This window comes from Sinocyclocheilus grahami, unplaced genomic scaffold, assembly GCF_001515645.1.
Source record: "Sinocyclocheilus grahami isolate Dianchi unplaced genomic scaffold, SAMN03320097.WGS_v1.1 scaffold347.1, whole genome shotgun sequence".
Taxonomy (NCBI): Eukaryota; Metazoa; Chordata; class Actinopteri; order Cypriniformes; family Cyprinidae; genus Sinocyclocheilus; species Sinocyclocheilus grahami.
Window position 1 is genome coordinate 650,702 of NW_015505526.1, and position 12,778 is coordinate 663,479.

The 12,778-nt window shown below is 38.9% G+C and overlaps 1 protein-coding gene across 1 annotated transcript in view; it reads right to left on the reverse strand.

Annotated features, from left to right (window-relative positions):
• Nucleotides 1-12,778, reverse strand: part of LOC107548430 (collagen alpha-1(XII) chain-like) — a 73,584-nt gene that overhangs the window by 30,609 nt on the left and 30,197 nt on the right. Inside the window, exons 27-50 of the mRNA XM_016229097.1 lie at nt 11,951-12,080; nt 11,390-11,529; nt 10,835-10,967; nt 10,370-10,390; nt 9,389-9,528; nt 8,466-8,595; nt 8,115-8,254; nt 7,826-7,955; nt 7,365-7,504; nt 6,678-6,807; nt 6,453-6,592; nt 5,897-6,026; nt 5,678-5,817; nt 5,257-5,386; nt 4,996-5,135; nt 4,783-4,915; nt 4,535-4,674; nt 4,318-4,447; nt 4,099-4,238; nt 3,879-4,008; nt 2,944-3,086; nt 1,339-1,468; nt 1,077-1,219; nt 728-857 (exon numbers count right to left, since the gene is read on the reverse strand). Coding sequence (XP_016084583.1) covers nt 728-857; nt 1,077-1,219; nt 1,339-1,468; nt 2,944-3,086; nt 3,879-4,008; nt 4,099-4,238; nt 4,318-4,447; nt 4,535-4,674; nt 4,783-4,915; nt 4,996-5,135; nt 5,257-5,386; nt 5,678-5,817; nt 5,897-6,026; nt 6,453-6,592; nt 6,678-6,807; nt 7,365-7,504; nt 7,826-7,955; nt 8,115-8,254; nt 8,466-8,595; nt 9,389-9,528; nt 10,370-10,390; nt 10,835-10,967; nt 11,390-11,529; nt 11,951-12,080 — 3,133 coding nt within the window. The remainder of the gene's footprint in view (nt 1-727; nt 858-1,076; nt 1,220-1,338; nt 1,469-2,943; nt 3,087-3,878; nt 4,009-4,098; nt 4,239-4,317; nt 4,448-4,534; nt 4,675-4,782; nt 4,916-4,995; nt 5,136-5,256; nt 5,387-5,677; nt 5,818-5,896; nt 6,027-6,452; nt 6,593-6,677; nt 6,808-7,364; nt 7,505-7,825; nt 7,956-8,114; nt 8,255-8,465; nt 8,596-9,388; nt 9,529-10,369; nt 10,391-10,834; nt 10,968-11,389; nt 11,530-11,950; nt 12,081-12,778) is intronic.

Genomic DNA, 12,778 nt, shown 5'->3' on the forward strand with positions numbered 1-12,778 from the left:
TATATATATATATAAATGAAAATAAGAATGTTGTTGTAGTAAAAAAGAAACTGAAAGCTGAAGTACTAAAATTAACTGAAAATAAATAAAAAATAAAACACTAAAAAAAATCAAAAAATAAAATAACTCTAAAAACAACCAAATTAAAATCAAAAACAAAATCAAAATAGAAATATTTCAAAAATAATAATAACTAATGACAAAAGCACATAACAAAATCACCAAAAATATAAAAATAAACGCTAATTCAAAATATAAATAACAACAATAGCAAATAAATAATACTAAAATGACTTATATTATACTTATAATTAAGATATATCTTAATATAACATCATTTAAAGTAGCACAATTTTTATAAAACAGCTGAAAGAATGTCACACTATTTAAAAATGCATTAAACAAGTAATGTTGCAACTTTTAGGTAGTAACTCCAAAACATACTAGCTGCATTCCAAATGACGCACTATACACTATGTGCTCAACCATGTAGTGTATGAATTATATAAGGTCATATCTTGTCATTCATAACCGGAGTCTGACGGACACTTTTTTTTATATTTTCATTGTGAACACATAGCTCACATTATTAATACTACAAAACATAATGGAATAGTGCATTAGTACGTGATTTGGGATGCGATTTGTATAGCAATCACAGAAAATGCATCCAAAGGTGAGAAATCAAAGCAGTGCATGTTTTGCGAGAGCAGTTCGTGTGACTTACGTGTTCTTCCATTTCCGTTTAGGGATCCGCCAGGTCCCTCAGGATAAACTGCCGTAACTGTGATGTTGTACGGGGTGTCAGGAAGCAGATTTTGAAGGATAGCGTTATTTCTGTTACCGGGAACAACAGTCTGCAGAGAAAATCATCCGATTTTTTGCTGAATAACCACAGCCAATTATCAATTGAGACTTTGGTTTCTTCAGAACAATGTGCACTGATGAATCATGTACAGTATATTTTTTTGTTTATGTTCACTTAATTTTGTAGACCTAAATGTAGTGCAGATAGAAAGAATCCTTAAATGAAAAGTAGTGAAGGAGTGAATAACTAAATATATACTTTTACTCACAAATTCTGTAATGGGATCTCCAGTCAACGGAGCATACGCGATCTTATATTGTTGTACGGGACCCTCAGCGTGATCCCAGCCGATGCTAATCGTGCTTGTGGTGGTTTCGAAGACCCTCATGTTCCTGGGTCCAGCTCGTGGTACTGCAAAAAATAAATATATGCATGGATTAATTCACAATGAGATCTATAACATGCATTTAATAAACAGAGTGAATTTCCATTTAATGCCATAAAGCATCATTTTTAAAGATGTAACTCACATGTCTTTCCTTTTCCGTCAATTCCTGGGCCTTCTCCATCAGCATATACCGCCATCACATTCACAGAGTAAGGCGTATCCGGGACGAGCTGATCCAGGAAAGCATTGTTGATGTTGCCAGGAACGAGAACCTGTGGAGAAGACCTTCGTTTAGATAACACAAAGACAAGTATATTCACAAACATCCACTGTATGACAACCCAGCACAGACGATACGAATCTGGCAAAGCAAATACACATAATAATGTCACCGTTAAGCCCCTGTTTAGATTAGCAGAGCTAGATAACATTTCCAAATAGATATGTAATGCAAACAGATGTGCTCATGGGGTTAAATGCTACATAAATACTGTCGGATCAGCGTAATTGCCCCCGGGGAGCGGCGGGAGCCGAAGAGAGACTGGATTCGGGGGTGACGGGGAAACCCCGTCAGCTACCTGTCAACACACTGCAGGATTATCACCCCATCTGCTTATTTGTTTCTCATTTGTAGGCTTCACATCACTGATGGCAGCTGCATACTTTCCATACACACCAACGCTTATGACAGAATCAGTTCTGGCACAAACTGATGGGTTTGACAAATATGGGTCAGCATGCAGGATATGAAAATTTCTCTTTTGTGTCCCAACTTGTTTTGTTTAGTTATGCAGGGAGACTTGTGAGCCTGAGAGTCTCTATACATTTCCTAAAGAGCTTCTCTCTATGGCAAACACAGCAAAAGATGCCCAAAAGCAAAAGCGTAGGTGCTAAACATCCTGATTAGTGACTTTAATTAACAACACAATTAACTTAAAATACCTTGAAAGTAGCAAAAACAAAAACTAGTTTTCAGTTGTTCAATAACGAACTACTATGTCCATTATGTAGAGGTGGATCTTAAATAAAAATACTACATTGCCAAGCAAGCCAAGGCAATAAACAGACATGTTATCCTAAAATATTCCCCCCTCTCTCTCTTTCTCTGAAGTAGTATTGGAAAGTCTAATTAATTTCAGTGAATCGATTCAGACGGTTTGTTGTAGCAATGAACTTGTTCAAATAAATAGATTTGCAGATTCATATGAGTCATCCCCCAGTAGGGTTCACAAAAGCCATTTTACTTGCTGTAGTTTAATAAATATTTAGTTAAATATGGCAGTTTATCATTTTGTTTTCAATTCATTGTCTCTGTTTTGGGTTTATTAGCTGCATTTTGTGTAAATTTACATGTTTGAGTTAATTGAGGTCCTTGTTGGTTTTTATTATATAGTCTAATAACTATCTAAAATGGCATGCCCCCTTTTACAGTTTTAATGTCGTTAGCTACTGTTTTTTTTGTACTTGCATAGTGTGGCAAAAAAAAAATATTTCAAGTTGATGCTTGACTGCAGATTAACCATCAATTGATTGCATTCTGATTGGATAAGCTGTGTCCAAAATTGCTGAAAACCCTTGAAACAATATTTCATATGGTGTTCCTGTACCTCAATTGGCAGAGAATGATGCTAAATCACAGATTTTCAGGAAACACACATACATTTAATGTATATTAAATGTATTACTTATGCATAAAAGTGTCCCTAAAATGCATAAATGTAAATATGCAGAATTGTGCATCACTCACAGACTCAAGCGATCGGATCCCACTCAGTGGGGCGTAGGCAACCCTGTACTGCTGCACCTGGCCCGAGGCAGGTTCCCAGCGCACATTCAGACTATTGGGAGTTGGGTTGTAGACCTGGATATTCTGGGGTGGGACTCTTGGAACTGTGAAAGAAGGTGAGAGAGTGTTGAATAAGAAGCCACTAAACAGCAGAGTGAGAACAAGGAATTTACAGAACAGCGGAGGAAGTTGAACAGCTCACAGAAGCTTTTTAACAGGAGGAAGCTCAGTAAAGTTCAGGAATGAATGCTGAGCGAAGCATTCAACAGCGGCGCAGACGAGTTTTATGGTGAGAAAGTGCCAAAAAGGAAAGGCAGGTGGTGGGGGGCATTTAGGGTTGATGCTAAAACTGCTTAGTACGCTTTTTAAACTGAAGCAGATGTGACTGTTCTTACAGAAATCTCCTAAAAACTCTCCAACATGAGTTCAAAGGATCCAGTTTCTTTTAGTGCAACTCACTAGCATAAATAAAAACTCAAGCATCCTAAACCTGTAGTTGTTGCTCTGCGTATACAATTTAGTAGTGAGCTAACATAAAACCCATTTTTAGCATTTATACAAACATGCATAAATTGTGTTGATTCTCCACAATGAGTTGTGAAGCATATATAACCCAGTTGCTAGACTGTTTCGAGTGGCTACTTAGGGTGTTGAAACTATTTTCACTGTTGCTATGTAGTTGCTAGGGAGTTTTGGGAAATGTATGGTCCAAGTCTAAAAATAAGACTTGGGTTCCTCCATTTTACTCTCTGTCCGACAAAAATCCTGAAAAAATCTGAAAACTAAGAAACGCCATAGCACAGCTCTACTCAACAAGCCACTCGATTTGATCACTTGGCACCTCACGATTTTTGTGCGATAGTAATAGTGATGCTTAACTGCCAAGTACGACTTACGTGTCTTTCCTTTCTCAGACTGTCGGAGACCCTCTCCCTCTGGATAAACGGGAACCACAGTCACTGTATAGACCGTGTCTGACAGAAGGTTCCTTAGGACTGTGTTGGTGGTGCCTCCAGAAACTTGCTCCTGTTGATGTTTGAAATTTAAACAAAGTTATTGAAGATCAGCTGCATGTCCGGAAAGACAGTTGAGCCTCTTCCATAGATCAGCTCTTACCATGTCTTCAGCACCACCAGTTGCTGGGACGTAGAAGATTCTATACTGCCGGACGTTACCTTCGGCGGGCTCCCAGCGCACCTTCAATGAGCTGGTTGTGGGATCGGTGACCTGCAGTTTCTTTACTCCACCCAGAGGCTCTGAGAATTGCGAGAAATGAAATTAAGCATGCTACATGCTAAGGGAGTAACATCCAAACTTGACATTGCAGGTACGCACTTGTTTTTCCATTCTCGGACTGTTTCTTTCCTTCGGCATCGGGATATACTGGTACTACAGTGACCCTGTACTCTGTGTCTGGTTGTAGGTTTCTCAGAATAGTATTGGTGGACATTCCCGATACTTGGGTCTGAAGAGTACATCAGTACAACCACACAGTTAATAACAAGCAAACCAAATGGACAAACTCGACAACAATTGTAATTTAATTAATTACCATGCTTGAAGCACCACCGGCAACAGGCACGTAGATGACATTGTACTGACGAACATCTCCATCTGCTGGGTCCCATCGCACTCTCAAAGAGTTCACAGTTGGGTCTGTCACCTGGAGGTTCCTCACACTTCCCAAAGGTTCTGGGTTAATAAATCAGAGATATTGAATGTTATTGTCTCTAAGAAGAGATGTTCCTAAACAGGGATCCCTCCATCCCGAAATTGCAAGTTACAAACATCTCGACTCACTTGTCTTTCCATTTTCTGACTGACGTTTTCCTTCCACGTCATTTTCATACATAGGCAACAATGTGACCTTGTACACCGTGTTAGCATTGAGATTACGTAGGACGGTGCTTGTTGTGCCACCGGAAACTAGTTCCTGATCACAAAAACAAGATTTGGTCACAATGTGGAACGTCCTTCATATAAACCATTAGAGGCTACCTCATCACATCTTACCATCTTCTCACTGTCTCCAGGCTGCGGGACATAGAAAACCTTGTAATTGCGAGGGTTTCCATCAGCATGCTCCCATCCCACATTTAGGGTGCTGCTGGTGGGATCAGTAACCTGAAGGTTGCGAACTCCACCCAATGGTCCTGAAAAGCACGGATACGTGAACTTTAATACCCGAGTCATTCTAAACAATAGCCAGACATTTCAATTTGTGGCCAAGTTTATTCAAAGGTGCACTATGGTATGTCTTCACAATGAACTCACTTGTTCTTCCATTCTCAGAAAGAGGTTTGCCTTCCATCTCATGATATACTGGCACCAATGTCACAGTGTAGGCTGTGTCGGGCTCCAAGTTCTTCAGAACAGTGGAAGTTGTGGTTCCAGAGACTTGATCCTGCAAGACAGCAGTTTCAATAAAAATATACAACCTGTTTGCAACTCTAGAATGGAAACATTCGCATTAATTGTAGAGCATTTCCATAGCTTGGAAATGCTTTACAGGTGTAATTTGTATAACAAGCACATTTTGTGAAATTTACATATGGAAGAACAAATAATTTATATACAGTAATAAGTTCAAAACATCCATTTACAAGTTTCAAAACCAAATCAAATCACTCGTAAGTGTACGAGTAACTACAGTCTTGTTTGCTATTTCTGGAACATCCATGGAAATCAGTCTCACCACTTCTTGATCTAGGCTTCCGGCGGCAACGTAAACAACGATGTATTCCCGCACATTGCCTTCTGCTGGCTCCCAGCGTACGTTCAAGGTGCTGATAGTTGGATCTGTTACCTGTAGGTTCCTCACGCTGCCCAAAGGTTCTAAGGACACAACAACAAAGTTGACTCAAGATTGACGAAATGTGTCCAAACCTCCTGATGTCATTTTGGAGTCACTTACTAGTCTTTCCCTTCTGAGAGAGTTGAGGTCCATCTCCTTCAGCGTACACTGGCAAAACAGTCACTGTGTACATGGTGTCTGGCAGGAGTTTACTCAGCACTAATGTTGTGGTGCTCTCAGACACTTGTTCCTGAAAGAAAATGGAGTCAGTACACTATATCTTCTTCAAACCCATTCCAACTAAGGAATCCTAGTTTGTTTTAACAAAGACTGGTTGCACAAGGTCTACCCATTTAAAGAGATAAAGAAAACTAAACTTGTAAACTAAAAGAAAACCAAACTCTCACTTTGTAGCTTGCCAAACAGATCATTTTCACAGTTTACTCCAGCTCCGTCTAAACATTGGTGCTCCCAGTTGTAAACTTTCCCGCAGGTTTTTCAACATAATGAGAATTCAACTAGAGTTTCATTACATCACTCTCTCATCTCTGGTCCTCAAAGGAAGACTATGTCTATATACATCTGTCTGCAAGCTATGCCATTAGATTTTAGAGAGATTTCCACTTGTGACATCAACACTGTATAAACAAACTTTGAAATATTCAGATATTCCTACCATGAGCTCAGTTCCTCCGTTGGTGGGCACGTATAACACTTTGTAGCCCTGCACGTTCCCGTCGGCAGCATCCCATGTGGCAGTGAGTGTTGTGAAGGTGGGATCAATGAGACGGAGGTTTCGAACACCTCCAAGAGGCACTAGAGTGAGATAGACAATAGTTTTATAACAGAGATAGTGTGTCTGTGCATAGATACCTAAATAAGCTACAAGGTTGATACACACATGTCCTTCCATTCTCAGACTGGCGCCTGCCCTCTGTGGCGGGATACACTGGAACCACGGACACTGTGTATGGAGTATCAGGCTGCAGGTTTCTTAAAACAATAGACGTTTGGGCGCCAGGTATTTGTTCCTATTTACAACAATGGGAAAAATAACTTCAGTGATGTCTTGAGTGATGTCTTTATATAATAAAGTTTCTTTAGACACTTTCCAACTCCTGTACTACCAGTTGTAAAGCTTTCTCTAAGTATTTTAAGTCATGTGTATCTGTTTTGCATTTTTTGCTGCTCTTTATGTTTGTTTGTTTGTTTGTTAATACTATCCATTTTCTATGTTGTTATGCGTTACTGTGTTGTTTCTATATGTCTTTGCTATATCATGATATGCAACTGCAATCATTTTGTTGTTTCTAGACAGGGCAAATGTCTACTGTCCAACTCAATTGATTATCTGAGCTGTCTGTCTGTGACTATGTGAAATGACTGTTCATTGTGTTACTGCTTATGTAAAGCGTCCTTGAGCCTGGGAAAGGCGCTATATAAATTAAACATATTAATATTTTACTTTTTTGCAACAAGACATTATTTTTATGACAATTAAGCACAAAAAAAAGTTAATTTTCTAAGTACTGTTTAAAATTTCTTATTTTTTCTTATGGAATAATAGTTGTGAGAAACAAAGCCCCACCATCGCCTCAGTTCCTCCAGCTGCTGGGACGAAGAATATTTTGTACTGGCGCACAGCCCCGTCCGCGGGGTCCCATTTGACATTCAGAGAGGTCATGGTTGGGTCGGTGACCATCAGATTCTTTACACCCCCCAGGGCCCCTGTAAAGAAGATTTCCATTTTACTGTTTTGGCATTAAGTGTATGAAGCATAATCCAGATCGTACTTCCAGCCTGGAGTTTGGACAGAGTGGTGCAATATGCATATTCACTCCTAAAAATAAACATTGTGGGCTTAACAAAGAATCTCTTCTTAGAACCTTTGCTGGCTGTAAATTTGTACATAAGCTCATAATAATCTCTATGGAAAAGAGAATCAGACAGAAACGTCAGAAGGAGTCGTTTAGTCACCTATTTTTCATTCTTAATCAGTGAAAGCAAGATATTGAGAGTAAGACACCGAGGTTTCTGAGATAAACTCACTTGTTTTTCCATTCTCAGACATTCTCTGGCCATCTCCCTCTGCGTAAACAGGAATTAAGGTCACGGTGTAAAGCGTGTCGGACTGAAGGCCTCTCAGAACTGTGCTGGTGGTGGTTCCTGATACCTGCTCCTGTTTTCATTAAAGAATATACAGTATAAGGCCTATTTAAGTCAAAGAAACATTGCAAATCACTTCCACTTGAGGTCTGCAAATCAATATTTATGGTTGATCTGAACATCGAATTGTAGTTTACTCTTTAGTTGATTCTTGACGTCCTACCAGTCCTACCATGCTTTCGGCACCACCAGCCGCAGGTACGTAGATGACCTTATACTCCTTCACTTTTCCTTCCGCCGGCTCCCAACGAACATTCAATGTGGTCATGGTGGGGTTCAAAACCTGCAGGTTTCTCACTCCTCCTAAGGCTTCTACAGGAACACCACACACAGTGTTACATAATGCCGTCTCATTTTCATTGCATAACATCTCGAATAATCTGACAAAATTCCAAATGTGAGCGAAAACCAAGATGTTTTATGGAATGCATCCTCCCTAAATGAGTTTATCATTGTTTTCGCTTCCCAAATGGAGTCATAAAATACTTCAGGACGTTGAAAGGACTGTCTTGGAGCCGCTTACTTGTTTTTCCTTGGCCGGAAATATCTTTACTTTCTCCAGTGCGATAGACGGCAGCCACGGTTATGGAATAAGGGGTGTCAGGGGTCAGCTTTTGAAGAATGACGCTGTTCTTCTTTCCACCAACTTGAACCTGATTGGAAAAGATGTCAATAGTTAGACTTGTTTTGGTGTTCATTGGTTTCCATGAAAAATGTGTTGAATTTGGTGCAACAGCAAAAAACAACAAGAAATAGCACTCGCAACCCATTTTGCTTCCATAATCAAGACTTTCCTAGTAAAAAAGGTTATTTAATGAGAAATAAAACCCTAAAATAAAGCCTGTGTAGTTAGTTAACTACATTACACACATTGAAACAGTTTTAAGAAAAAAACTCTTTTACGAACATTTTACAAATATTGTTGGCTCTTTGACAAAATGCTTTTGTTCCTCTTTTGTATGTCTCTTAAAATAAGCATTAACCAATTGAAAATAAACATTAACCAATATTTTGTGTGGACAAGGCGATTTTAATGACTTTGGCACCAGTTTTTGTGTGACCAATCAGCATCATCCTGCATTAATAAACAAAATGGTAAAAATAGCATTGCTCATTTCTTATATAGTTAAACAATTCCCAAACAAACAGTAAATGTTTGCTGGGCTGTTCATCTCAAGTGCATTGACATGAAATATGCAGTATAACAGTAATGGTTTTGATTTCTTGAGGCCTACATAACAGACATGTTGTGATGGTTTTCATCAGATGAGTCTGCTGGTAATGGCTTCCTGTCACAACGTTCTCATTTGCTTGCTGTAATGATTAACACACGGGCCTTGAACTTTCTTAAAACATATTCTGCCACTCATCATCATAATTGAAAGATTACCCATGTCCTGCTTCAAAACATCTCATTGGAGGGAGAATGGAGACAGCTGAACTTACAGACAGCAGTTTTCCACCCGCAAGGGGTTGGTAGGTGATTTTGTAGTTCTGGACGGGGCCTGGCGCATGGTCCCATTTCACGGTTAGAGTTGTAGTGGTGGCGTTGAAAACCTGGAGGTTTTGCGGTGGTCCAGTGGGCACTGGGAGCATACAGAAAGGTTGATCAGCAAAATCTGGCTTTGTAACTGTAGCTAAAACTATTAGGAATGGGAATCAAGAGGAATTTAAAGATTCTGGTTCTGATTCCACTTGATGAATCCAGTTCCTTAACAGTTCTTTTAGGGTTTTTGAAGAAATTACGAATTGTATATTTAACAAAAGCTACTATTTGGGCAAGATATTCTAATGTTTCCTTTATTAATAAAGCACAATTTATACAACTACACTCCAACTGTTAATCAAAATGTTAACTGAACATACCATATGAAGACGCAGTCAGTAATCAGACAACAAAACAGTTAGTAATCAACATCGATTCAGTAAGTAATTAACTCAACAACTAATCTTTAAATCGATTAAAACTCATAACCTATGAATTTTAGGTCGATTTATGAGTCTTTTTGACTGATTCATTAAAAAGAACCGATTCATTCACGAATGGAACCAAAGATCATGTTAATCCTTCAATTCTAGATTTTTTCTTTTTTTTTTTAATTGGTTATTGATTCCCATTCCTAGTCGTTATGCTGGTTGCATGAGCATCATGGGTCAATCCTGAAAGGAGGATGGAGGAGCATGGTTTTTGCAACAAAAACAATGCAGTCGGGCATGTTATGCATGCGCATTTATGACTGACGACAGACGACGATGACAAAATTATAGCAATGAAATGGCAATGATGAATGATGATGGACAAATGATGGTGGATGAGTTTCTGGTGAAACACAAAAATGCACATGCAATTCGTCATCTTCTTTCGTTCATCATCCTCATTAGCATTTACATTAACAATAACATTTTCTCTCATTCGATACAACATACCGGGTGTAATGACCTTTGACACTAGAAAAAGATAAACAACACGTTATTTTATTGTATCGTCAACAGCTATAACATTTTAACTAAAGAAAAACAAAAGTGTAAATACTGTATGTGTACACTAAGTAATATTATTTTCTGCGTCACAGCAATAATATGTAATAATATGTCTCCATCATACTAGGATCAGTAGAAAATTGTTTGGCATCTTTAATCTATGAATGTCAATTTATTATATAAAGTCCTTACTGACCCTAACCTTTTGAACAGTAGTATATATGACCTTTTTGCATATGAAAGTGTTAACATATTCAGTGATTGTCAAGAAAAAGGCAGTTTTGTTGAGACAAAAGAAGCAGTTTTGAATCCCTTTATACATAAACTGCTATTTATTCAGTTTTGTAAACTGATTCTGTCCCAGTACTCAAAAGTTAGTGTTCTACATGTGTGGTTGTGTGTTAGTCTCACATGTGCGTTGGCTCCCCATCAGATCCTCACTCTCTGACTCATCAGGGTAGATGGCTGTCACAGTCACATCATACATTGTGTCTGTGTCTAAATCTGGCAAAACGTGGCTTGTCTCTTCACGACTCAGGATTTCCTACAAAATCACAATTCCGGTGAGTCTCACATGTTATTTTAGAGGGTTCATTAAATTTGTAATGAAAATGTAATTTAATGTTGCTTTAAAATCAGTTGCACACTCTTAAAAATAAAGGTTCTTTATTGGCATCGATGGTTCAATGAAGAACCTTTCCACTGATCGAAAGGTTATATTTAGTGGAACAAAATGGTTCTTTTCAAGAACTGTTCACTAAAAAGGTTCTTTGGGAATCCCAAAAATGGTTCTATGGAATCGCTGCAAAACCCCCTTTTGGAAGCTTTATTGTTAAGAGTGAGTGCGAATGGGGGTTGCAACTCCAAAATTTTTGGTTAATTTGGATGAAAGCGTCTTTCAAATGAATGAATGTACGTGAATGAATGAATGAATGAATGAATGAATGAATGAATGAATGAACGTACGTATTTGAAGTTGTTCTCGCCCTGCTTGGTCCAACCGACGCGGTACAGTTCAACGTCTGGTGCTCCATGCTCCCATGTGGCCCTGAACGAAGTCTGGCCCACCTCAGAAAACCTCAAGTTCTTGGGAGCAGGAACCACATCTGAATGTTAACAGAGAAAGTATGTGAAATATAGAAACTGGTCTGAACAGGGGAACTGTGAACCATGTGAACTGACAAGTTGGAGCAAGTGAATGTGTTCCTGTGTAAAAGGAAGTGGTTTGTTTGTCAGCAGACTTGCAGATCAGCTGGGACTGATGAAGGATTTTACCCTTGGGACTGATAAAGTAAAGCCATGATACACGTGACTTGGGTAAGGGTGGCGTCACACATGGCAGTCATTATCCAGACAGGGAGCTTGAAAGACCTGCTGAAATTGCAGGTCTTGTAGCCAGTAAGTCACATAGTTCAACACCAACGTAGCAAACAAAACCCGGCAGCCGTGAAGTAATTGCTGCTGCCAAACCAACATCATCGGTCAATTGGTGTCATCTTGGAGAATCAGTGAGGATTATAAACTCACCAGTAATTGCACTGCCAAGCATGGGATTTGCTGGACCCTCGTCGTAGACGGGAGTGACGGCAGCATCATACTCCGTCTGAGAGCGGAGGCTGGTGAGAACCAGAGTGGTGATGTCACCGTTGACCTCAATCTGTCAAACACCAACGTCAACATTAACACATAACAAGGGAAAAGGAATAACAGATGCTTTTGACAGGCTGACTCGCCTTGTCTCCATTCGTTACTCAAGGACTGAAATCTGTGCTGGTGTTGGAGTTTTTTTTTTTTTAACAGAACTTTTACAATAAGGATACCACCAAACTAGATCTTCTGAGGACAATGCTTGCCTCTGCAAAACTCAAATGGCATTATTCTGGGATGTTGTCAGAGTGTTGTTATGTGGTTGCTAAGGTTTTCAGATTTTACTCAGCATATTGCTATGTTGTTCTTAGTGGTTGCTTATTGGCTCAAGTCTCTGATATTCTGTGCCTGATTGCATGAAAACCCTTAAGTGATCTGACTATCCTTAATCCTTAAAATTATATTTGTCTTGAATATTTGGTAATACTCTTTGGTAATACTCTTACTGACTTCACCCATGTTGTAAGTTGTCTTGATAATAAACAAATCATATCATAGTTTTAATATTTACAATACCTTATTTTGATTACTAAAATGTGCTTTTGGTTCTTTTCCCGCCTCAATTAACATGAAATCAACGGATGATACAAGGGACCTGTTTTGGTCATTTATTGTTTTTAGGGTGAAATGGTTACTAAAGATGCATACAATGCATACAGTAACATAACTTAAGGACACACTTAAGCACTTAGGGGGATATACTTAAAG